Source organism: Colobus angolensis, unplaced genomic scaffold, assembly GCF_000951035.1.
Source record: "Colobus angolensis palliatus isolate OR3802 unplaced genomic scaffold, Cang.pa_1.0 Scaffold32, whole genome shotgun sequence".
In the NCBI taxonomy this organism is placed as follows: domain Eukaryota; kingdom Metazoa; phylum Chordata; class Mammalia; order Primates; family Cercopithecidae; genus Colobus; species Colobus angolensis.
The window spans coordinates 10,584,977-10,609,358 of NW_012116488.1; the positions used below are offsets into that span (position 1 = coordinate 10,584,977).

The 24,382-nt window shown below is 49.6% G+C and overlaps 1 protein-coding gene across 2 annotated transcripts in view; it reads left to right on the plus strand.

Moving 5' to 3' along the window:
• The window catches only part of SYNE3 (spectrin repeat containing, nuclear envelope family member 3), a 55,796-nt gene that overhangs the window by 28,364 nt on the left and 3,050 nt on the right, over positions 1 to 24,382 (plus strand). Inside the window, exons 8-16 of one of the 2 annotated variants that reach the window (XM_011951514.1) lie at positions 310 to 492; positions 1,781 to 1,924; positions 3,152 to 3,286; positions 6,370 to 6,531; positions 6,656 to 6,828; positions 7,277 to 7,406; positions 9,378 to 9,539; positions 13,012 to 13,161; positions 14,277 to 14,315. In XM_011951514.1, the coding sequence (XP_011806904.1) occupies positions 310 to 492; positions 1,781 to 1,924; positions 3,152 to 3,286; positions 6,370 to 6,531; positions 6,656 to 6,828; positions 7,277 to 7,406; positions 9,378 to 9,539; positions 13,012 to 13,161; positions 14,277 to 14,315 (1,278 nt within the window). The remainder of the gene's footprint in view (positions 1 to 309; positions 493 to 1,780; positions 1,925 to 3,151; positions 3,287 to 6,369; positions 6,532 to 6,655; positions 6,829 to 7,276; positions 7,407 to 9,377; positions 9,540 to 13,011; positions 13,162 to 14,276; positions 14,316 to 24,382) is intronic. The other variant, XM_011951515.1, reaches the window with a different exon arrangement.

Consider the following 24,382-nt stretch of genomic DNA (forward strand, 5'->3'; position numbering starts at 1 on the left):
AGTCAGGGGCAGAGGCCATGGAGAGGAGACAGACTTCTGAGGCCTGTAGGAGGTGGATATTACTCAGGCTTGAGTATCAAGACAGATGTGGGAGGCGAGAGAGGAATCAAAGTTGACCCCGAAACTCAGGGCCTTGCCAGCGCATTCCTGCCAGCTCATTTTGTTTCTACTTGAGTTTGCTGCTTCCTCAGATACCTGCACAAAGGTAAGCTTCCTAAGCAGTTGCAACCAGAACAGTTGTGCCCCTGGCTCTGTTTCTGAGCTGTGTCCTGCCCGGTCTGCGGTTCACAGAAGTCTTGTCTCCCACAGGCGGCCCTGATGGAAAGCTCCCGCCTGAAAGAGCCGCTGACAATGCTGCAGCTGAAGAAAGACCTCCTGATTGGCGTCTTTGGCCAGGAGAGAGCCACGGCACTCCTGGAGCAGGTGGCGGGTTCCGTGAGGGACAGAGACCTGCTGCATAACAGCCTTCTGCAAAGGAAAAGCAAACTGCAGGTGTGTAGCACGGGGCGTCTGCTCAGGACTCGGCCTGGCCACGGGGCTGGAGCACCCGCTGGGGAGGCAGATGGCCCTATGTCCTAAACTCAGCTCTGCCACTTGCCACTGTGTGGCCCTGGGTGTATCCCTTTGTCCCGGACAATCTCAGGCTCCTCGTGTGTAAACTGGGCAGGATTCTTGCACGCTCCCTCTAACTGGCTTCCTAGCCACCACCTGTCTGCCTCCCAGCCCTGTCCCCAAACCCCCTGCTATCAAATTGAATCCAGTCCAGTCTTCTGCAGAGAGTGACCGGAGGGTCAAATAAGAAAATGGCGATAAAAGCCCTTGTAAAATTTAAACCACCCTGGAGCTGGAAGCTCATATTAGCGACACATTTCAAAATGACTACTCTACATCAATGACATGGCCTGGCACATTGTGGACAGCTTATTCTTTTAGGTAACAAATGTTTGCTGAGCGTCTAATGATAATGACAATAATAACTGTGATCTATGGGGCACTGGCTATGGGCCAGGGCGTTGCTAAGAGCTCCAGATCCTTGATCTTATCGAATCCATGTAAGAGCACTATGAGGGAGGTACTGTTATTTTTCTTGTTTTACACACGAGGCCACTGAAGCAGGATAGTCAAGAAGGTGGCTCCTGGTCCATATGGGGTACAGCCAGGACCCAGTCCGTGATTTTAGCTCCCATGCATGTTCCTGCCATCTGCAGGGCCTGGTGCAGTTCTAGCAGCTGGGAGGATGAAGAAAGGAAGCCAAGGTCTTCACCCTCAAACACTCACAGCTTGCTGGTGGACACAAATAAATAGGCAATTACTGGAAGACATCGAAGTGCTGTTTTACGGCAAGGGTTGGCAGACTGTTTCTGTGAAGGGCCAGATAGTGAAGGTTTTAGGGTCTGCAGGGCAGGCCGTCTCTGTCACAGCTCCTCAGTGCCACCACTGCAGCATGAACACAGCTGTAAATGTATGGGCATGGCTGGGTTCCTATAAAACTTTATTTACAAAAACAGGCCTCCTGTGGGATTTGGTCGGTGGGTGGAGGGGTATAGTTTGCCCCAGTTCTAGAGGGATGTGGCCAAAGTGTTCTGTGAGGACACTATGGTGACTCTAAGGAGAGGCACCCAACTCCATCAGGGCTCAGGGCAGGCTTCCTGGAGCGGGCGGTGCCTGGTGAGCACGAGCTGGCCGAGGCCAAGAGCAGCCTGGCTGCACAGGTCAGGTCTCACAACACGGTGCCCATGAGGAACGCTCTTAAGGTGCACGCTGTCCTGTGTCTCTGCAGAGCCTGCTCGCTCAGCACAAAGACTTCGGAGCGGCTTTCGAGCCCCTGCAGAGGAAGCTCTTGGACCTCCAAGTCAGGGTCCAAGCTGAGAAGGAGCTTCAGAGGGACCTTCCTGGAAAACAGGCCCAGCTCTCAAGGTTACAGGTGAGGGGTCTGTGAGGCCTGAATCAGTCCTGCCCAGGCACTCAGCTGCACCCGGAAGCAGCTTCTTCGTCTAGCAGTAACCAGCAAAGCAACAGCTGCCGTGAGCCAGAAATTTAGACCCTTAGTTGAGATCTGACCTTTCATCTCAACAGAACCTCTGCTTATTTATCTGATGGCTCCTGACCTCAAACAACTGAGTCTTGAGCTCAGCAAAATGACAAGCTGTCTTTTTGTTTACTCCTCAGTTCCAAAGTCTAACATTGGTATTTGTTTTTAGAATTGCTTTGCTAAGTATTCTTAATGAGTCCAGGTGTTCAGTTCAACCAACTTTGGGATTAAGAATAAATGTTCTGAAGCGTGGACTATAAGTAGGTTGGCCGTTGATCATTGTTGGCTGGATAAGGAACTTGCTGGTTTTTAAAATGCATGTGATACAATAGTTCTTCTTTTTAAAACCCAAGCACAACTCATTCACAAATTGAGAGTGTTCTCTGGAAGACATTAAAAATAGTGCATTTTAGGCCAGGAGCGGTGGCTCATGCCTGTAATCCCAGCACTTTGGGAGGTGAGCAGATTGCCTGACTTTAGGAGTTTGAGACTAGCCTGGGCAACATGGCGAAACCCTGTCTCTACTTAAAAAAAAAAAAAAAGGCAAAAAAATTAAAAAAAAAAAAAAAAGGCAAAAAAGGCAAAAAAATTTAGCCAGGCGTGGTGGTGGGAATCTGTAATCCCAGTTACTCGGGTGGCTGAGGCACTCGAATCGCTTGAACCCAGGAGGTGGAGGTCGCAGTGAGCCTGCATTGTGCCACTGCACTCCAGCCTGGGTGACAGAAGAAGACTCTGTCTCCAAAAAAAAAGAAAAAAATAGTGCATTTTGGGTTTTAAAACTAAAATTGGGCCATGTTTCTTCACAATGAGAGGTGGTCGCCAACTGTGAGTCCCAGTGTGAGTTTATCTCCGGAGGTGCCATCTGGCCTGTAGCAGAGTTTATTTTCGTGGTGTCCCAGAATATTTGTGTCTGATTTTTAAAATCTCTCCAGCCCTGAGAGTGGGCCCATCAGACCAGCCATGTGCTTGGTACTTCCGCTGGTATGAAAGAGCCCCACCGCCTTGGGGAAGTCACCCCTCCCAGGCTCTCCCACTCAGAGCCTCCGCCCTGATCAGCCACCCTGAGGGAGGGAGGGAGAGGTGGGAAGATTAGCCTACCTGTTCCCTTCTCTACTGCAGGGGCTGCAGGAAGAGGGGCTGGACCTGGGGGCACAGATGGAGGCTGCGAGGCCTCTGGTCCAGGAGAATCCCAACCACCAGCACAAAATGGACCAGCTTTCCTCCGACTTCCAGGCCCTGCAGAGGTCTCTGGAGGTAAGGGGCTGGCAGAAGGGCCTGTGCTTTGATAGAGAGCAGACCCCTGTCATCCAACACGCCTGGGGCCTTTCTCCCCCCTTCCCGCCTTTGTTCCTTCTAACCTATCTTTTTTCTTTCTCCCTTTTTTCTTACCTTCCCCATTCATACAACAGATAATCATTGAGCACCTCCCATATGCCAGGCGGTGTTCTAGGTGGCCCTAAGGATGGAGGTGGCAGAGCATGACAGCCCAGGCCCCTGCTCTTCTGGGAGTTACACCCCAGTTGGGTAGATGGACAATTAATCATCAAGCAAACAAGTCAATGCACAATTACCTATCGAGATTAGGGCCATGAGGCAAAAGAAGAGAGCAGACTGCTGGAATCCTTAGGCAGCCCAGAGCACAGGCAGCCTTGGGTCCCCTGCAGCCTGCACTAGGCCTGGAGGCCAAGAGCTTCGTCGCTAGTGCCCTCTAGTGGCCACCTTGGCTCTTTCTAGGGTTCGCCCAGGATTCAGTCCCCTTCCTGCAGTGGGGATGGAACTCGGAGCTCCTTCAAAACTGCCCTGAGGACAAGTGGAAATGCAGACTCCAGGCCCCAATGTGACACTGATTCAGATGCAGTCCTGGGTCTGCCTTTGTAACAAGCCCTGAGGAGTAGAAAGCAGGGTCTCTGGCGCTCACACCTCAAGAAAAAACCCAGTGAGGCAGTGAGAGCTCTCCATGCTACCTGACTTGGCACACCCTATTTCATACCAAATATTCCTAACCTCCTCTTTACACTCCCGAAATTCATCGGGAAGATAAGTTACCCACCCAGGAAATAGAAAAGAGAAATCAAAGGAAATAATTATAATATAATATTGTCCTTCAATATGTAAGTACTCCCAGATGGCCACACTCAAGACATAAGGAGGGGGTCAGAACGTGCCCTCCCTGCATGACAGCTGTCAGCATCGTGTCAGGTGGCACAGCCATCACGACCTTCAGTGATGTGGTTTTCTGAAATGTGAATAACGCTTGATAGAACTTTGATCAAAGCCAAGAGCAGTCTCCCGTCCCCTTACACAAAGGGTGCAGCTCTAGAGAAGTCAGTACGTTTGTTAAAACTGCAAAACCTTCTTTGTGTTTGTGTGTTGATTGGAGTGAGAGTCTGAGCTCAGGTCATGACAAACAGATCTTTTCCTGCTGTGGATATTAGGAGGACATGAGAAAATCGTGTGGGATGTGGGCCAGTTCTGCTTTGGTGGACTGTCCGCCCCAGGGTGGAATGCGAGCGCCCATCCCTCTCACTCCTCCTAGTGTCACCCTCACCACCTCTATCTCAGCAACCGCAAACCCTCCCCACCAATTTCCGGGAAATAAGGCACCACCTGTGGAGACCCGTTGGTCTAAGTGACGATTGATGTCTGGATGAATTCATTTCGTTACATTCAATAAACTAGCAGTGAGTAGTTTCAAGGTCGAGGCAGCAGAGAAATAGGATGCACTGTCCTCACTCCTCAGGAGCCCGCAGAAACCCACAGCAGCAGCAGAAGTCTCCTAATACCTCCATCCAAATGATGGGCTAGATTAGTTGTTATAAGCAGCAGCATTAACTGAGGATCACTAGGTGTTGCAAACGATGATATTCCAACTCTTATTGATTGTTTCTATTCTTCTTTAAAGAGAAATTGCCCTTTTATTATTTTGGTACCCAGTGCTTGTTAATCTAATATGTCCTTCCCTACAGCGAGGCAGTCTCTGCGTCCCCCTGGGGGGCAGGTATCCCATGTTGGAGATCACAGCTCTATGCACGGGAAGCCCTTGGAGGCGTCTGGTCTAATGTTGGCACACAGGGACCAGGAGGGGACAGTGGTAGGGACATCTCAGAGAAGTGGAGTTTTAGATAACTTCTCAGGCCCTCATTGATGGTTCACTGAGGACAGAGGCAGCAGTCTGCCCAGCCCCGGGTATGCGCCTGGTATCCAGCGGTCTCAGCCGGTGTCTGTGGAATGCAGAAGGCAGGGCCTGTGGTAGCCCTGCAGAGAGCCATGACCTTATCCAGCTACCACAGCTGGAATGGGAACGGCAGGCCCTGGGGTCTGACTGGTTCATGGCCGGCTATGGAAAGAAAGCTCCACGGGTCTCAGGCTGGGTGGCCAGGGGCATAGAGAATGGCTGCCCTTTTGGGGACAGTGTCCGCCTTTCCTGGGGACAGAGAGCTGAGCAATAGATTGGCCCAGGAAACAGTACTCAGGGAAAAAGAACAAAGAAAGACTGAACGCGAATATCTGAGTGTGCAGCTCGATGAATTTTTTAAAAATTAAATGCATCTGTGTTACCAGCACACAGCTAAAGCACAGAATATTACCAGCCTCCCAAAGCCCCTGTGCCTGTGGTCACGCCCAGCTCACCATTCCCGACCCTCAAGGGAGCTCTGACTTCAGGCTTCCCGCGACATAGCTTGGGTTTGTCTGATGTTATCCTTCATTTCAATTGAATTGGACAGAATGTTTTCTTTTGTGCCTGGCCTTTAGCTCTCCACACGATGGTTGTAAATTCATCTACTGCATGGCATGTGGTTATGGACTGTTCATTCTTGCTGCTGTAAAACGTTCCATTATGTGAATATATACCACCGTGTATTTATTCATTCCACTCTCGATGGGCACTGGGATCGTTTCCAGCTCGCGGCTGTCACATATATGCCCCTCGGTGAGGATATGTTCCCATTTCCGGGGCATGCACCGGGAATGGAATGGCTGGGCCATCCGCTACAGCCACATTCTGTTTGGGTAGATTTTGACCCATGGTTTCCACAAGTGGTTGGGCCAATTTACACTTGGATCAGTGGTGGACAGGAGATCCGATTTCCCCCACCCACACCTAGACTTGGTCGTTTTCCTAAAAGTAAGACAGGCTGTAAACCAGAGTTGATCTTCCCAGGGTAAATTCCTTGTGCTGTGCGGAGGGAAGGGCCAGCCCAGCCTTTTGTGATGCTACTTGGTGGGGAGCTCTGGGGTCCCCAGCAGGTGTGAGAGCCTGCAGGGTGGAGGTGGTGCGGGGGTCTCCCCATCGGACAGCACTCAGGGCACCCTGGGCTCCCCGGGCTACGCTGCAGGACCTTGTGGACAGGTGTCGGCAGAGCGTGGAGGAGCACTGCACCTTCAGCCACCAACTGCTGGAGCTGCGGCAGTGGATCGCCGTGACCACGCAAAAGCTAGAGGCACACCGGGGAGAGGCTGGCCCGGGGGATGCTGAGTCCCAAGAGGCCGAGTTTGAGGTAAGGCGGTGGTCACCCACTTCCCAAAGAAGCAGCCTTGACAGGCCAACGTTCCCACACCGAGGAGCAGAAACCTCCCTCCACCCTCACCGTGTGTGTGTCTGTGTGTCTGTGTGTCCTTTAGAGGCTGGTGGCAGAATTCCCGGAGAAGGAGGCTCAGCTGTCCCTGGTGGAAGCGCAGGGCTGGCTGGTGATGGAGAAGTCTTCTCCAGAGGGTGCTGCTGTGGTACAGGAGGAGCTCAGGGAGCTGGCAGAGTCATGGCGGGCCTTGAGGCTGCTGGAAGAAAGTCTGCTGAGGTGAGAGTGCCTCCTAGGCTCTGAGCCTTGTCTCGGACACCGCCTCTGCCCACTCAGGGGCACTCAGGTGCTCGTGGAGCAGATGGCCAGGGTGCTGCCCAGTGTGGAGCTAGGGGCCTTGGGCACCTTCACACTTTGGCCCAGTTGGCTATTCTAGCAGGAGCAGGAGGAGCCAGGAAACGTCCCCATCTTAGGAGTTAGCCTCCAGTCCATACTGGTTTGAGCCTCAGTTTCCCCATCTGCATCAGTGGGCATATGCACCTTCATGACAGGTTACTGCAAGTTTAAAGTCAGAAACCGGATGTGAGCATGCCTCAGGCACATTCTGACAAACTTCAATGGCGGCACTGACTCATCACCCGTGGTTCCCCAGTTCTATTACTTTTCCCATGTCCTGGTGGGTTCCCACCACATCTCTGCATTGACTGGGCTGAATTTGTCTTCTCAGCCTCATCAGAAACTGGCACCTGCAGAGGATGGAAGTGGATTCGGGGAAGAAAATGGTTTTCACCAACAACATCCCGAAGTCAGGATTTCTCATCAACCCCATGGATCCTATTCCCAGGCATCGTCGACGGGTGAGTCTGTCTAGCAGGCCTGTGGGAGAAGGGGCCAGGCCCCAGGTCAAGAGATGGGTAGGGGTCTCCAGCACAGGCCCCTCCCTGTCTGGGGCAACATGCTCTGCTCTGAGGACTCGGCCACATCCTGTCTCATTTGAGCCTGCCCCACCTGTGGCCCAAAGAGCAGAGCTGCTCCACAGAGGACCTCAGAGATCCCAGAGTCTGCAGAGCCAGGCTAGCAGCAGCTCCTGCAGGGAAGAGAGTGTCGGGGCTGAAAGCTTCCTGCTGGCCCCAGATTGGAAACCAAAACCATACAAGATGGGAACATTTTTGTGCCATGTTTCATCCATCCCTTACTGCCCTTAAGCAAACTTGAGCTTTGTTGAAAAGAAAGTTATTCCTTGTTATTCAAATACATCAAATTATTCATTTTCTCATTCATTCTTTCATTCATGCCTCCATTTGCTGAGTGCTACTTTGTTCCAAGGACTGTGCTCAGAGCTAGGATACAGCTGTGAGTAGCACTTCCGACCCTCAGAGAACTTGGAATCCAGTGTAGAGCTTTTCAGTGGGCACCCAGCCTTGTATTAAAATGCAGGTTCTGGGCTGGGTATGGTGAGCTACACCTACAATCCCAGAACTTTGGGAGGCCAAGGCAGGAGGATTGCTTGAGGTCAGGAGTTTGAGACAAGCCTGGGCAAGATAGCAAGACCCCATTTCTATAAAAAATATTTTAAAATTAACTGGACATAGTGGTGTGTACCTGTGGTTCCAGCTACTCAGGGGCCTGAGGTGGGAGGATCACTTGTGCCCAGGAGTTTGAGGCTGCAGGGAGCTGTGATTGTGCCACTGCACTCCAGCCTGAGTGACAAAGCAAGACCCCATTTCAATCAATCCATCCATCAACAAAAAATAATAAAATAAGATAAAATGCAGACTGAGTTCGTAGATCTGGCTGGAGCCCACAGTTCCATTCTGCATTTCTAACAAGCTCTCGGGATAGGCCCGTGCCGCTGGGCCCGGGAGATACTCGCCTCTGTGAGCCACTAGCAGTAGCATCTGCAGGGGAGAGAGCATGGGGGCTGGACACTTCCTCTGGCCCCAGAATGGAAACTAAAATCAAACAATTTTTGTGCCATGGCTATGTTTCATAAAAGAAAAAAAAAAAGAACTAACTACATTGTTTCACCCATCACTTTCCTTTACTGCCCTTAAACAAACTGAGCTTTGTTGAAAAGAAAGAAGCAAGGGAGTGGCATCCACAGGCAGTTAAATAAGGGTTTCCAAAAAAAAAAAAAAAGCAGCCAAAAAAAAAACGTGGTGCACCTTGGCAGACAGGCCAGAGGCCACGGGAGTCTGCAGCAGTTCCCAAGTCCAGGACAGGAAAGCCCCTCCTGGAAGATAAGAAATCTCAGCGGAATTTTCGCGGCTGAGTGGCAGTGAGGAGAGGAGGGAGGGAGGTGTTCCCAATAGAGGAGACAGTGTGTGTGAAGAGCAGAGGGAGAAATTCGAGTGCCAGTGTGAGGGGCCAAGACACGTCTCCAGGCCCAGGCTCAGAGGACAGGGAAGGCAGCACGTGCAGTGGAACCAAGACTCCTGGGTCACACTGAGGAGGAGTGAGAGGCAGCAACGTGGAGAACCAGGAAGTTAGCTGCATGGGCTTACATCATAGACAGATCACTCTGGTCATGGAGCCCCGAGGGGACAAGCATGGTGGAAGGGTGACTATCTGTATAGTCACCCTGGTCAGAGGTGGCGGTGGCTTCTGTCACCTCTCAGGGGACCAGAGAGGGGACAGTGAGGAATGTCCTTGGCCCCTAAATGTGGCCATGTTGTGTAGAGATTCATTGTTCATCCCCCAGGCCTCTCCTGTCACCACTTTGGGCATCTTGTCCTGGTCCCTGCCCCTCTGCCTCAGGTGGAATTCCCAGGACACATGGCCGGGGGCCTCTTTCGCCTCTGATGCTTTGGCCGTGTGTGATCCTACAGGTAAATCTTCTCCAGGAAGAGGAAGGGAGCCATGAAGATTTCTCCCAGCTCCTGAGGAACTTTGAGCAGTGGTTGCAGGTGGAAAATTCCAAGCTGGTTAGAATCATCGCAATGAGGACTTCTACAGCCGAGGACTCGAGGACCAGAGAATCAAAGCTGCAGGTCTGTTCCCCAGGAAAGGTCCCTCATCCATAGGGTTTGCACTCACAGATGCATTTGCCACCAGGGGGCTCTTCAAAAGAAAGAGCACACCCACAGTTTGTGAGCTGTTCTGCCGTGTGTATAGATAACGGCTTTTATACTTTTTTGGTTCAAAGATTTTAGAACTTTTTCTGGCATTCATTCATGTATTCAGCATGCTTATGTATTTCCCTACTTGGAAAATATCACCACTAATCCCTTGACTCCTGTGTCACTTAGCTATTGCTGTGTGACAAACCATCCCAACAGTTTGTGGCTGAAAATAACAACTAGGTATTTAACCCGTGGTTCAGAAGCACAGCAAGTTAGGCTGAACTCAACCGGGCAGGACCTGCAGTCTGTCTGCTATCAGTTATAGGTCAGTTGGGTGTCTCTACTTCTGGGGGCTAGTGGGCTATTAGAGATGAGAATGACGTGGACTACACATCTCTTATACTCCTGTGGCACAGCCTGGACTTCTCATAGCAGAGGCAGGGCGGAAGAGAGCAGTAGCAGCAGGCAAAGACTTTTGAGGTCAAGACTAGGAGCCAGCATAACATTAATTCCCCTGCATTCTGTTTGCCAAAACCAGCCTAGAGTCAAGGAAAGGGAAACAGACTCCACCACTTGATGGAAGGGATGGCAAAGTCATGTTGCAGTGGGTATGGATATGGCTGTGGGGAGGGAGATGGGGAAAGTCACAGCCATTTTTGCAGCTGTACTACCACTTCTCTTCTGTCTTCTTCACTCTCACATCTAATCAGTTGCTAAAGCTCCTTGATTCCACCTCCTAGATAGGTTGTGTTTCTCTTTCCTCGCACTACCATTGTCTTGATTTAGGCACTTAACATTTTTGGCCTTGACTATGGCTGTAGCCTCCCAGCGGATCCTCCCCTCTTCCTGTTGGGTTCCCATCTAGGTCATGGCTCATTCTGTGGCCAGAATGACAAATATGACCCTGTCCTCCCCGTAATGAAAACCTTTCACTATAGAGTTTAACCCCTGAGTTTATTACTCAAGGCCTTTCTCAACCAGGCTCCAGCTCACTTCTGTTTCCCTATTTTTCTGCAATTTTAGGTTTGAATTTCTTCTTATTTATCTGGGTTGGGATTCATTTTAACTCCCGAATCTGTGGTCTAGGATCTTTCTGGAAAATTCTCTAACATTATTTTTTTTTCTCTTAATTCCCACACTTGTTACTTGGATTTTTTTCTACTAACAATATTTCTTAAAATGTTACCTCTACCTTGTTCCCTTTCTCCTCTCCTATTGTGATATCATTTAAACATATGTAACTACTTCTCACTGTGTGCTTTATGTCTCTTACTCTCTCTTGTGTATTTTTCATCCTTTTCTCTCTTCGTGTTGCATTCTGGATAGTTTTTCTGATCCATCTTTCAGCTTACTAATTCTCTCTTTAGCTGTGTTTCATCTTCTGTTACACATGTCTATTGAGTTCTTAACTTTTGTTGTTGTAGTTATCAGTTCTAGAACTTCTTTTTGGTACTTTTAATAATCTAGGCTATCATTTTTCTTACCTTTATTTTTTTTTCTTATTTTATAACTCCCGTCTTAACTGAAATTCTATCATTTTTCATACTTTCCAGATGCTTGCTTAAATTTTTAAGCCTATCTTTTAATTATTTGAATATAGTAAACATAGCTTTTTACAGATTGTGTCTAATAATTCTAATATCTCAAGGCATTTTATGAATATTTCTGTTGTATATTATTTCTGCCTGTTCTTACTCTTGGTTTCTTGTGTCTTTGTGTGGCTGCTTTGTGTACTAGACATTGTGTTTGCCAAAATATGTATAAGAGTGATTTAAGATTTAGGAGAGGCCGGGCGGGCGGGGTGGCTCACGCCTGTAATCCCAGCAGTTTGGGAGGCCGAGGCGGGCGGATCACCTGAGGTCAGGAGTTGGAGACCAGCCTCAGCATGGAGAAACCCCGTATCTACTAAAAATACAAAATTAGCCAGGCGTGGTGGTGTATGCTTGTAATCCCAGCTGCTCAGGAGGTTGAGGCAGGAGAATTGCTTGAACCTGGGTGGTGGAGGTTGCGATGAGCTGAGATTGCGCCATTGCACTCCAGCCTGAGCAACAAGAGCGAAACTCCGTTTAAAAAAAAAAAGATTTGATTTAGGATAATCTTTTCCTCCAGAGTCTATTTCATTTGCTACTGCCAGGCAAGTAGGGACCTTTCGTTCTGGGACCACTAAATCCAAGTTCAAGACTTGAGTTTCCCTGGTCTACTAAGATGACTTTGAACTGGGCTGCAAGTCTCCACAAGGTCCAGGTTTACTTCTGGTTCATTTTTTACAGGGTGAAGGCTTTAGGAGCTCAGCAAAAGGGTGAATGAATCCTATCAGAATCTCCACCTCAGTAGGGCCCAGACTTTGACCTTTGTCTCCCCAGCCCAGTGAGGCTGCCAAAAGCAAAGTGCTTTACAGCTATTCCCTCCAAAGTGGCAAATGTTCCGTGGACAAAAGCCGGTCTGAACACAGCGCTGACTGCCCTGGGTTTTCATTCTTTCCCAAGTCGTGTCCCGGTGTGCCTCACATTCTTTTGTTAATACTTTTATGCCTTTAAAATGCTTTAAATATTTTGTCCTTAGTGAGAGGTTTGGTCCCAATGATCTAGTTGGCCATTACCTGGAAGTCTTCCTTGCCTGCCTCTCCTGTCTCATATTTGGCTGCTCCTCTCATTCCCCCAACCGCACCACCACCCGATTCCAGCCATATCAGAAATGACTTTCTGTATCTCCAGACATTGTACAATGATACAATGACATTGTATCTCCAGCCTCCAGAGTGGGAGCTGAGACTCAAGTTAAACCCCCTTGCTTTTGTACAGCATACGTTCCTGCGGGCTCTGAGAGGCTAAGCAAGGTGTCCCATATTACTTGCTAGTAGGATGGGGCAGAGTCAGGATCCAAAGCCAGGACTTAAACCTGGGCTCCCGGATTTATAGCCCCGCTGCTACTGCCCCATCACACCACCTCTCCGGAGTCCTGAGAATAAAAGGTTCCATCCCAAGGGAACACAGTACTTATATTTTCTGAGAAAAGTCTGCACATCCCAACACCACTCTGCCAGGCTCATAATGCCAACAGAAAGACATGTTGACAATGACAGCTTTTAGAATGAGGCAAACTCTAGTCAAGCCCTCTGGAGGACTTGGTCCTAGAATGTCACGGTTGGAAGTAACCACTGGAGGTCTGCAGCCCAGCTGCCCGTTCCGTGCAGGAGGCCATCCTGTAACATTCCTGAGAATGTTCAAGGGCTAGGCCTTGGCTTGAATTGCACAGATGGGAGTCCCACTTTGTGGATTCTGTCTGCCTCCTCCCTTCCTACCTATCTGTTGAGGGAAATTTGATGGACCCATCCTTACCAGCCAGGTGGGGCTGTCTGGGCCATTTGGAAACCCCACCATGACACTGCTGCTTCCCCCAGGAGCTGGAGGCTCGGGTGCCAGAAGGTCAGCATCTCTTTGAGAACCTCCTTCGTCTCGGGCCGGCAAGGGGGACCTCGGACGAGCTGGAAGATCTGCGCTACCAGTGGATGCTGTACAAGTCCAAGCTGAAGGACTCCGGCTACCTGCTGGTAGGTGCCAAAGATGTGCAGGTCCCAGATTCCAGGGACAGGACTGTAGCCGGGCGTGGATTTGCCTGAGGATACAGTGCTCAACCCGCATCCACCCTGCCCTGTGCATTCACACACCAGGCAGAGATGACTACTTAGAGGACAGGGACACTCAAGGGTCCTGGAGACTTGTCTCAGGTGATGCCATTCGGCCATCCAACCACCTCATGAGGCTGGAGTCCCAATCAGGACAGCTGTGACCTTGTAATTAATGTGTAAGGAGTGTTTCCTACCTCCCAAGCCGAGGGCTCTGTGTGCACGGTCCCATTCAGTCTGTATGGTTCCCCTCTGCTCAGGTCATTGTATCTCCAGCCTCCAGAGTGGGAGCTGAGACTCCAAGCAGTGAAAAAACTTGCCCAAGGCTGCATGGGTGGTCAGTGGCAGAGCCAGGCTGCAGACACACCCTTGTGTTGTAGGCGTGACCTGGGGAAGCACTGGAGTGGCATCAGGAGCCCTGGGGCCCAGCCCCATGTCTCTAACTTGCCCTGTGTCTTAGTTGAGCAAGCACCTTCCTTTTTGGGGGCCCCTGTGTCTCCTCACACAAAATAATAATAATAATAGCAAAACTAGTAATGATCATAACCTTTGCTCAATGCTATGTCCTCATAACAGTCCTTTAAAGGAGGTGCTGTTATATGCCCTGTGAACCAGTGAGGAAACTGAGGCACAGAGGTTAAGTTTCCTAGGTCCCTAAGTCTGAGGAGGGTGGTAAGATGGCCCCTAAGGGCCCTTTCAGCCTCAGACCCCAGGCCCAAGCTGGGTGCCCCAGGCTTTCCTGGCCCCGCAGCAGCCACGACGGCCACTAGGTGTCACCCTAGCCCAAGCCAGGTCGGCCATGGCCCCAGCCGGCCTTGGCCACCGCCTTTCCAGACAGAATCCCAGCTGGGCCTGAAGTGTGTTAAAAAGCTCATTAAATCGAATCACCTGCTGGCTCAGGCTGTCCAGATGACCAGAAGTTTTAAAGAAACACTCCCCTGACAAAATGAATATTCCATTACAGGCTCTGTTGGGATTTAAGTTTCACTCACTTAACTTAATTTTTTTCCCCCTTTTCCTCTCCTTCCCTAAAATAACAGACACAAAGTTCTCCAGGGGAGCCGACTGGATTCCAAAAGGTACAGTGTCTGCCATCTGCTCCACACAGCTAGCGGGCAGGGTGCCTGGAGGGTTGGTGGGCCCGTGACACTGGGGCAGGACTCGTGGGCTTTCTGGAAGGCTCCAGGAAGACCAAAGAACATTTATGGGGGAATCAACTCTGGGCTGCGCTGTGCTGGGCCCCAGGATTCTTGGTCTCAAGAAGCCCCAGGCTCAGGGGGGAGCTGGCCAGGGTGTGCAGAGTCTTCCGCTGTGACAGGCCCATAGCAGAGAGGGGATCTTGGAGTTCACCCTCCCAAATCAGGACATGCTGGGGAGTGGACAAAGATGCTACCAGTGATTACGCTGTGACAACAGGTGTGAACCGGGACTGTCCCAGGAAACCTGGGTTGTTGTGGGCAAACTGGACGGTGTGGCCACCCTGGTGGTGGAGGGTCTGCGGGGCTCAGTAGGGACAGGAGAGGGAGGGATTGTGCCTTTGACTTCTACTAGGCAGAGTGTTTCCACTTACCCTGTGGAGCCATGCTCAGAGTCACTCCCAGGGTCTTTGCAGGCTGAAGCAATAACAAGAACAGCAGTAATAATGACAACAATGAGAAACAGGTATGATTCTTACTCGAGATGCTATGTATTGGCCATCCACTGTGTGTATAAGGAACTGTGCTAAGTTGTGGTTAGGGCCTCTCCTGTAACTCTCCCAGTGACACCCAGGAGGCAGTATAATCTCAGCTTTCAGCGTGAGGAAACAGAAGGGGCAAGCCTGAAGTGACTTGTTCAAGGAAGGCCTCAGCCCCTCAGTGGTCTCTGGCCTCTGAATCCAAAACCCATGTTGTTAACCTTCCACGTTGCGACTTGCGGAAGACTTCCCTGGGGCCCGGGGTGTCTCCCCGTTTCTGGAAAAGCCGGGTGTAAATCGGTGTCCCCTGGTGCCAGTGTTTGCAAAAGAATGAATGCTATGTTTTCCCGCTAGGCACTGGCCCGTACTGACACGAGCCTCCGGCATGCTCTGGCCCAAGGAGCTGAGTTCCTTGAGATCGCTCATTCTTTGGAATCTGAGTTTCCTAGAAATCTGTGATTTCTTCTTGGCCTCAGGCTGGTGTCATAAGTAACATCTATAGGAGAGTGGATGACACATGGACTGGGCGGGGCAGTCACAAAATCAAGGCTGGGCTCTGGGCCCAACACCAACTGGCTTTGTGGCTTTGAGGGAGTTGTTTGGCTCCTTGGGGCTCACTTTCCCCATCTATAAAATGGAACTTTTTTTTCTTTCTTTTTTTTTTTTTTTGAGATGGAGTCTCTTGTCACCCAGGCTGGAGTGCAATGGCATAATCTCAGCTCACTGCAACCTCTGCCTCCCGGGTTCAGGCACTTTTCCTGCCTAAGCCTCCCGAGTAGCTGGGATTACAGGAATGCGCCACCACGCCCAGCTAAGTTTTGTATTTTTATTAGAGACGGGGTTTCGCCATATTGGCAAGGCTGGTCTCGAACTCCTGACCTCAGGTGATCCACCCTCCTCGGCCTCCCAGAGTGCTGGGATTACAGGCATAAGCCACTGTGCCCAGCCTAAAATGGAACTATTAATGGCAACCTTATTTACTTCATGAACTTAGTTTGAAGACTGGGTGAACTGCTGTATATGAAAGTAGAAGTGCTTCTGATCACTTAAACCCTGCCCCCAACACACCGCAGTTTCAAATAACAGACAGACTTCTCATGAGAGAGGGAAAATCATCCAGAAAGGACAGGTGTTCTACACAGGCCGGCCGGGGGGGTCCTGGTGGGAGACGGGGGACCCAGGACCTGGTGTCCAGACCGACTCTAGCTCCTGCACTTCAAGCCTCTCTCTGGTTGGAAGCCCCCACCTCTGCAGCCCCCAGGCCAGGATCCATGTGGGTGTCAAGTCTGGCCCCCCTGGTGTCTAGCCATGGTGCCTAGCACATAGTAAGTGCTCGCTAAATGTTTTTGAGTAGTGACATTTGTAGGCTGACATCAGCCCTCCAGTGCAGGCTCAGGTTCCTACAACCTGTAATTAATGTGTTACTGTGGTATGTTCATAGCCATAGTGTTCATTGCTATCTCTACGTCGCCTCCCTCCCTTCCTTCCTTCCTTCCTTCTTTCCTTCCTTCCTTCTTTCCTTCCTTCCTTCCTTTCCTCCTTCTCTCCTTCCATCCCTACCCTCCTTCCCTCCCTCCCTTCCTTCCTTCCTTCCTTCCTTCGTGCGGACTTGTGCCAAGCTCTGTTTTAGGCACTGGGATACATCAGTGAACAGAAGAGCAGCGACCTGTCCTGTAGACTGTACATCCTGCTTGGGTGGAGAGAGGGGGATGGGGCCAGAGCACACGTGTCCAGCTGATGTTTCTCAGTAGCACAGTGGGAATCTCTGGATCAGAGAGCTCTGAAGGTCACACCGCTTGGGATCCATGTAGCCCTGAGGGGTATCTTGTCTATGACCAGAAGGCGTTGGGCACAGCTTGGTGGGGTATGCAAAGCAGGAAAGCCCTAAATGACTAAAGAATCTGCGTACTTGGGCTATGTTTAAAACAATTGGATGTGTAAAAATTTGACTTTGGTGCTTGCTGGCTTTTGAGCTAACGGATCTCAGCCCACTGTGAAGAAGTAAACAACGTGGGGGCCAATACACAGAGACCGTCTGTGGCTCCTTTATAGGACAGCTTGTTAAAACATAGATTGTTGGACCCCACCTCTGGAGTTTTCGATTCATTAGTTTTAGGGTGGCCCATGAATCTGCATTTCTGACACAACCCAGGTGTTGCTGCTGCTGGGGGCCCGGGGACCACACTTTGAGAACCACCACTTTACACTCTGGATTCAAACCCAGGCTCCATGATTAGTGTGTGTGACCTCCAGTGAGTCATTTAGCCACAGTCTTCCAAACTCAAATGCGAGTTCACTGAGCTCCTGGTAGCAAAGTTCCTGTTGTAACAATGGCACATAGTAGGTTCTCAAGTGCTGTGTGAATGGGGACCTGGGAGACTTCTGCAGACACTGTCCTGCTTTTCTTTCTGAGAGCAAAGGGAGCAATGACACATCGGAGGGGGAAATCCTCCCTTCTCTTTGGTGTGTGCGTGGTTCTTTGCGGGTTGGGGTGTGGCGTATGCCTGTGTGGTTATGCGCACGCATGCACGTATGCACATCCACAGGCCTGGCAGGTAGAAAGTAGGTGCTGTCTTCAGAGGCTGTAATCTTGCCAACTTAAAAACATTCCACATATTGTTTTTGGTCTAAAGGGAAACGGGGAAAAAAAACTTACCCCAAAGCTAATTATTTATGAGCAGTTGGTTCTCCACACTTTTTTTCCTCTCTCCATGCTCCAAGTCATTGAAAGCCCCAGCTACGTCAGTGGCTTCAGCCTGCTTGTTTGTATAAACAGAATAATTAAGATTTATTAAATTTGCAGCTGCCTACGCACTTGCCAACTCACTGCCGCGGGTGTTTGCCTGCAGCATTTAGACACGTGAAATGTAATTGCTTTTCGAGTTGCAGTTGCGCTGTGAGTAAACTGCATTCCTTGCATTGGCCCAGGGAAGTGGAATAGCCCTACCTGAGGCAAACTTTTAGTTGGGGATGGATTGGCCAAAGGTTCTGTGAGCCAGGGTGAAATAGGGCAGTGCTAGTTTGCAGGAACAGAGAGCAGGCATCTCCCATCCATTTCATATGTGGGCTCTTGGAATATAGACCCAGATGTTGTGTGACCTGAGAGTAGCATTTTATTTATTTGACTATGTTTCATAGGTTTTAAGACTCATGTTTTTTCACATTTTCACATCTCTGGAATTCGGGTGTCTTATTACAATGTAGTTCTTCCAGTGAAGATTTAGATTTACTGCCCGTCACCCCCAACCTGAGATTCCTTTAAATTAAAATGTCTGCTTGCGGGTTGTCTTCTGTTTGGGTTTCCTTTGGACCACACTGGTTGTGTAAACGGAGACCGCCAACCTTGGGGAGCTCCAGCCCATGGTTCAAACTCTTGAGGAAGAGTTCTGGTTTCCCACCCTTCACCCAGTGCCAAGAGAAGACCTGGAATTTCCTTGCCTCCTCTTTCTGTGAGGTGGGTTTATTTCTCATTTCTCCTTATATTGAAGGTGCAGCTCCCTTGGTCCCCCATATTGATGTGGGCTTTCCAATCAGATGCGCCATCTTGGTTGCTGTTCTTTTCTTTCTTAGCGGTTTGTAAAATAATGGTGCACTTTTTAATCAGCGTCTTAGATTGGATGAGCTACTGTGATACCCAGTCTCAGTGAGTATTCCATGTTAGATCATAATTTTCTCTCTTTGCAAAAATCCCTTTTGTGTGTCAGGCCCCGTGCTGGGCACACATGTGCCTGGTCCTTAATACTCACAACTGCCTTCTCCTTTTATAGTCGGAGGAAATGGTTTCTGGGCCCCTTGGCCCCTTCTCTCACTCGTGGGATGGGGTCAGATGGGAGTCAGGAGAGGCAACATAGCTTAAGTTTTTACTCCTGTGACTTACCATGGAACTCCAGGGGCAGGTCAAATCTGCTTCTTTCCTGGTCACAACCAAAGGCCTGGGCTTTGCTAGGGCCATGCAGTCTCTGACCTCTAAAAGGCAGAGCCAGGGACAGGCTTCACCATGCTCTGTGTCATCCCATGGCCTCGCCACTCCTTCCATCTACAGAGCCCAGAGACAATCAGTCTTTGATGATTTGTGAACAAGTTGGTGCTAAAACTTTGGTGGTGAAGTATTTGAAACTAGTCCTTGACTACCAAGATCCAGAGAAGCATTCTCTACACTTGCTCACTCACCTTCCACCCCACAACTCGTCTGAAATTCATCGCAGTGAGGGACCCAGCAGCTACTGCTTCACTAAGGCCAGTGAACTGCTGTCCTCATCACACCTGGCCCTGGGGCACTAGGACTGATGACCAAGGCCTCCTCTTCCAGCTGCCTCTATCCTCATACCTCTTTCTTTGTTTTACTGTTTGCCAGCTATCTAAGTCAATGTTAATGAAATACTATTATTTAATCCACAGTCCATATTTTAAAATTTTAAGCTGTCTCAATAGTCTCTTTTGAATTGATAGACTTTCGTTTTTGAGCAGCTTTCGGTTTATAGAAAAATTGAGCAGAATGTACAAAGTATTCCCATAGACCTCCTCTCATCCCAGCCCCCTCCATCTTCCACATTAGTTAACATCTTGTGTTAGTGTGGTCCATTTGCTAAGGATGATGAACCACTTGATACATTGTTAATAACTCAGTTCACAGCTTGCCTGAGCACCCACTGTTGGTGTTGTACAATCTATGGGTGTGGACAAATGTCTAATGACCAGTATCCACCACTGAAGTATGACGCAGAACAGTTTCACTGCCCTGAAAATCCCCTGTGCTCCACCTATTCATCCCTCCCCACCTCTCCCGAGGCCCTGGCAACCACACATCTTTCTGCTGTCTCCATGGTTTGCCTTTTCTAGGATGTCCTATGGCTGGATTCATACACTATGCAGCCTTTCAGACTGACTCCTTTTACCTGTCAACATGCATTTAAGGTTCCTCAGTGTCTTTGTGGCCTGATAGCTCATTTCTTTTTTCTTTTTCTTTTCTTTTTTTGAAATGGAGTCTCACTCTGTCACCCAGGCTGGAGTGCAGTGGTGCAATCTCTGCTCACTACAACCTCTACCTCCCAGGTTCAAGCAACTCTTCTCCCCCAGCCTCCCAAGTAGCTGGAATTACAGGTGCCTGCCACCACACCGGGCTAGTTTTTTTGTTTGTTTGTTTGTTTTTGTATTTTTAGTAGAGATATGGTTTCACCATGTTGGTCAGGCTGGTCTCAAACTCCTGACCTCAAGTGATCCGCCTGCCTCGGCCTCTCAAAGTGCTGGGATTACAGGCGTGAGCCACTGTGCCTGGCCAATAGCTCATTTCTTTTGATCACTGAATTATATTCCATTGTCTGGACGTACCACTTACAGTCTTACTGGTAGATTTTTTTTTCTCAGTCCAGGATCCAATCCAAGATCACACATTGCATTTATTGTCACATCTCTGTTTTCCTCCAATCTGGCCCAGTTCCTCAGTTTTTCCTAATTCTTCTTGACCTTGACCTTTTTGAGTACAGGCCGGACAGTTTGTGGAATATCCCGCGGTTTGGGTTTCCCTGCTGTTTCCTTGTGATTGGATTTGGTGACAGGTTCCTGGCAGGAATGTCACAGAGCGGTGCTGTGGTTTACTTGTGCCTCTTATCAGGAGACGCATGGCGTCAGTATGTCGCACGTGGGCTGTGTTCACTCTGAGCATCAGTTAAGAGTGGGAGGGATGGCATTGGGAGTTATACCTGATGTAAATGACGAGCTGATGGGTGCAGCACACCAACATGGCACAAGTATACATATGTAACAAACATGCACATTGTGCACATGTACCCTAGAATTTAAAGTATAATAAAAAAAAATAAAGAAAAAAAAAAAGAAAACAAAGAAAAAAAAAAAAAGAGTGGCCGCCCTTAGGGAGGCTTCTCCCTGTGAAGTTCCTACCATTGCTTTTGTAATGGAGAAGTGACCTGTAGGGGCTGGGTAGAGGCACTAGAAATACAATACCTCTTTCTTCTTGGGTGGTATCCTCAGGTTCTCCAGGATCTGTCCCTCTCCTGGGTCACTCTCCCTGGCACCTCCTTCCATGCCTGTGGTTTGCACACTATCTTGTGGGTAACTCTCCCTGGCATCTCCCCCCATGCCTGTGGTTCATGCACCATCTAGTGGGTGGCTCTCCCTGGCACCTCCTTCCAGGCCTCTGGTTTATGTACTATCTCTTGGGTCATTCTCTTCTTGGCATCTCTTCCCATATCTGTGGCTTTCTGCACCGTCTCGTAGGTGACTCTCCCTGGTACCTCCTTCCACGCCTGTGGTTATGCACTGTCTTCAGGCTGTGTGAGCTCTTGCTTCATCTCTAATGCAGGTCTGTCCTTCTAGCCTCAGTCCTAAAACCTCAACTACCCACTAGATGCTTCCTTGGGGGTCCTGCAGCTGACTCAGTGGGCCTCCTCCACCGTCCCGCACTTGGTGCCGGCCTGGAAGCATCTTTGTGGTGGGTACTGAGACCTGGACAGGTCCTGGGTAAGACCCTTAACCTCAGTGGTGATGGGATGTGACTTCCTGTCTCTAGGCCCCAGGTCAGAGCACACCCACCCTCCACAGATCCAGGTTGAACAACAGAGGCCCCAGATACTTTTGTTGTTATTTTATTTGTTGTTTCTTGTGAGAAATGCCACATGGGATAGTAGGAAGAGCCTGGGCTCTTGACTGACACTGGAGAGCTGAGCCTATCTGTGTGACCTTGGACTGGATACTCTCCCAGCCTCAGTTTCTTCCTCTGTAAAATGGGCATAGGAAAGTTGGCCTCACAGAGATGCTCAAGGTGCCCAGGAGGCCCCTGAGTGAGGTGAAGAGCAGAGCTCAGGACCTTTGGGGGTGTGTTTAGTGAGTTCACTAACAAGCGGAGCCCAGACATCCTGGTGAACCATGGGCACAGTGAGAACAGCTCACAGATAGCAGGTGCCCGTGTCTCCGGGGTGGCCTCCGATGTATTGAGGGAGAAGCGGATGGCCAGAGGTGCAGGGAGGGAAGGAGCCTTATATTCATGGTTTCATTCATTCAGCAAATATTTACTGAGCACTGCTGAGGATACAGTAAAGTACAAGACTAATGTGGAGCCCGCCTCCGAGGAGTTAAGGGCAGCACAGATCTTAATCAGTGATCCAGAGGAAAGGGTGCCCTGAGGATGTGTAAGGCCAGGGAAGGTCTCCTGGAGGAAGTGACTCAGGGTGAGATTAGAATGGTCAGTCAGCACTAACCAGGTGGAGTGGAGAAAGAAGGGCAATGAGCATTCCAGACACAAGGGACAGCCCGTGCAAAGGCCCTGTAGCAATAAGACGTGAGGGTCTTTAAGGAGCTGAGAGATGGCATTTAAGGAGGGCAGTGCTTTCTTCCCTGATGGGACCGAAGGTGATGATGGTGCCTAATCCCTGCATCCCTGGGGAAGCTTGTGGGACTTGCAGAAGCTACCTCTCTGCCCCACACCCATCAGCCAGAGGAGAAAGGAAGTGAGTCTTTATTGCGTGCCTACTGTGCATTTTATGCATAGCATGCATTGCTTCATTTATCCTTCCTACATTGGTAGGCAAGTGTCACTGTCTCCCAACAGAGAAGAAACGGAGGCTCTGAGAGGCTAAGCAACATGCCCTAGATCACACAGCTAGAAAGTGGTAGAGTCAGGGTTAGAACCCAAGACTCCAAACCTTTTATTTTCCCCACATCCCATTTCACCAATGGTAGAAGATCAGGTCTCATGGACTGAGATGAACTCTAGCCTGCGATCCTCAGAAATCTGGAGTCTCATGTAAGACCTTGGAGGACTCTTGGTCAGAGCCTCTGTTGAGTATGTTAACTCCTCTACTCCCTCCTCACCCCCATGGGCTCATCGACCCCTGCTTCCCTATCTTCAGGGATGGTGTATGAGTCCGTTTTCATGCTGTTGATAAAGACATACCCGAGACTGGGTAATTCATAAAGAAAAGGAAGTTTAATGAACTCACAGTTCCACGTGGCTGGGGAGGCCTCACAATTACGACAGAAGAAAGGCGTGTCTTACATGGCAGCAGACAAGACAGAATGGGAGCCAAGTGAAAGGGGAAATCCCTTATAAAACCGTCAGATCTTGTGAGACTTATTCACCACCGTGAGAACAGTATGGGGGAAACTGCCCCCATGATTCAATTATCTCCTACTGGGTCCTTCCCATAACACATGGGAATTATGGGAACTACAATTGAAGATGAGATTTGGGTGGGGACACAGCCAGACCATATCAGATAAGGAGCTTATAACTTCCTGCGGAAGCCCTTTCTCTCTTTGGAAGAGCCGAGATTGTCATTTTTCTTGTTGGCTTCTTAGAGGGTTGTGTGTGTGTGTGTCTGTGTTTGCATGGGCGTGTTTGTGTGCTTGTGTGTGTTTCTAAGCATTTAGAAAAATATTGAAAGGTGTCCTTTTTTAAGAGCATTTTGGAATCCAAGACGCTTTAAGTGAGGATGTGAGCTCTAAGTAAACAGGCACTGGGCAGGCTGCAGGAATCCTTTGAGAAGACCACCCCTTGTCAACACTTGTATGTGTAAACGCTTTTTGGACCTTCAAAGATGTTTTCCCCAGAGGATCATGGCCAAGGCACATCCCCTCTCTTGAATAAGCAAAGTGTTAGCTCTGAGAATGGAGGGGCAAATAAAAAAGGACACTTGAAAGCAGACCCTCCATTTGGGAGATCCTTAATTACAGGCTGTTAGTTGCAGTGAAAACCCAGACTGGGTGGCCCTGCAGCTCATTGTCTTACCTCTTTTCTCTCTCCCTGGGTGGGTCACATGTGTCAGAGACTTGGCTCCACCCAGCCCAGCAGTTGTGGGAAGAGCCACCTTCTCTGTGAACTCACACTCATTCAGCTGCTTAAACAATGTTGTCACCCCCTACCCTCCGCTCCCAAAGTCACTGCTGAAATACATGCAGCCAAGAGTACTTATTCATTGTTATAAGCAGCCTGTTTTATAAAATCGTGTTTAAGGACTTTGGTGAGTGAACACATTTGAGGCTGGAGGCACAGGGTTAAGTGTTATCATCTGGAGAAGATACTTGGAGCAGGGGAATACAAGAGTTGACTCAGAGAGGAGAGGTAGAGAGACAGAACTGCCCAGGTTAGAACCTCCCAGGAACATTTGCATTTAACAGTGCTTCTTCATTACCATCACCCTCACCGTCACTACCACCACTACCACCATCACCACCACCACCATTGCCATCATCCTTAACACCATTGCCCTCACCTTCACCACCACCACCATCTTCACCTCTATCACCATCACAACTATCACCATCACCACCACCATCACCATCACCATCATCCTTACCACCATTACCATCACCATCACCACCACCATCTGTATCTCCATCATCATCACTATCACCATCACCACCACCATCACCAACACCATCAATCTTATCACCATTACCCTCACCATCACCACCACCACCATCTCTACCTCCATCATCATCACCATCACCATCACC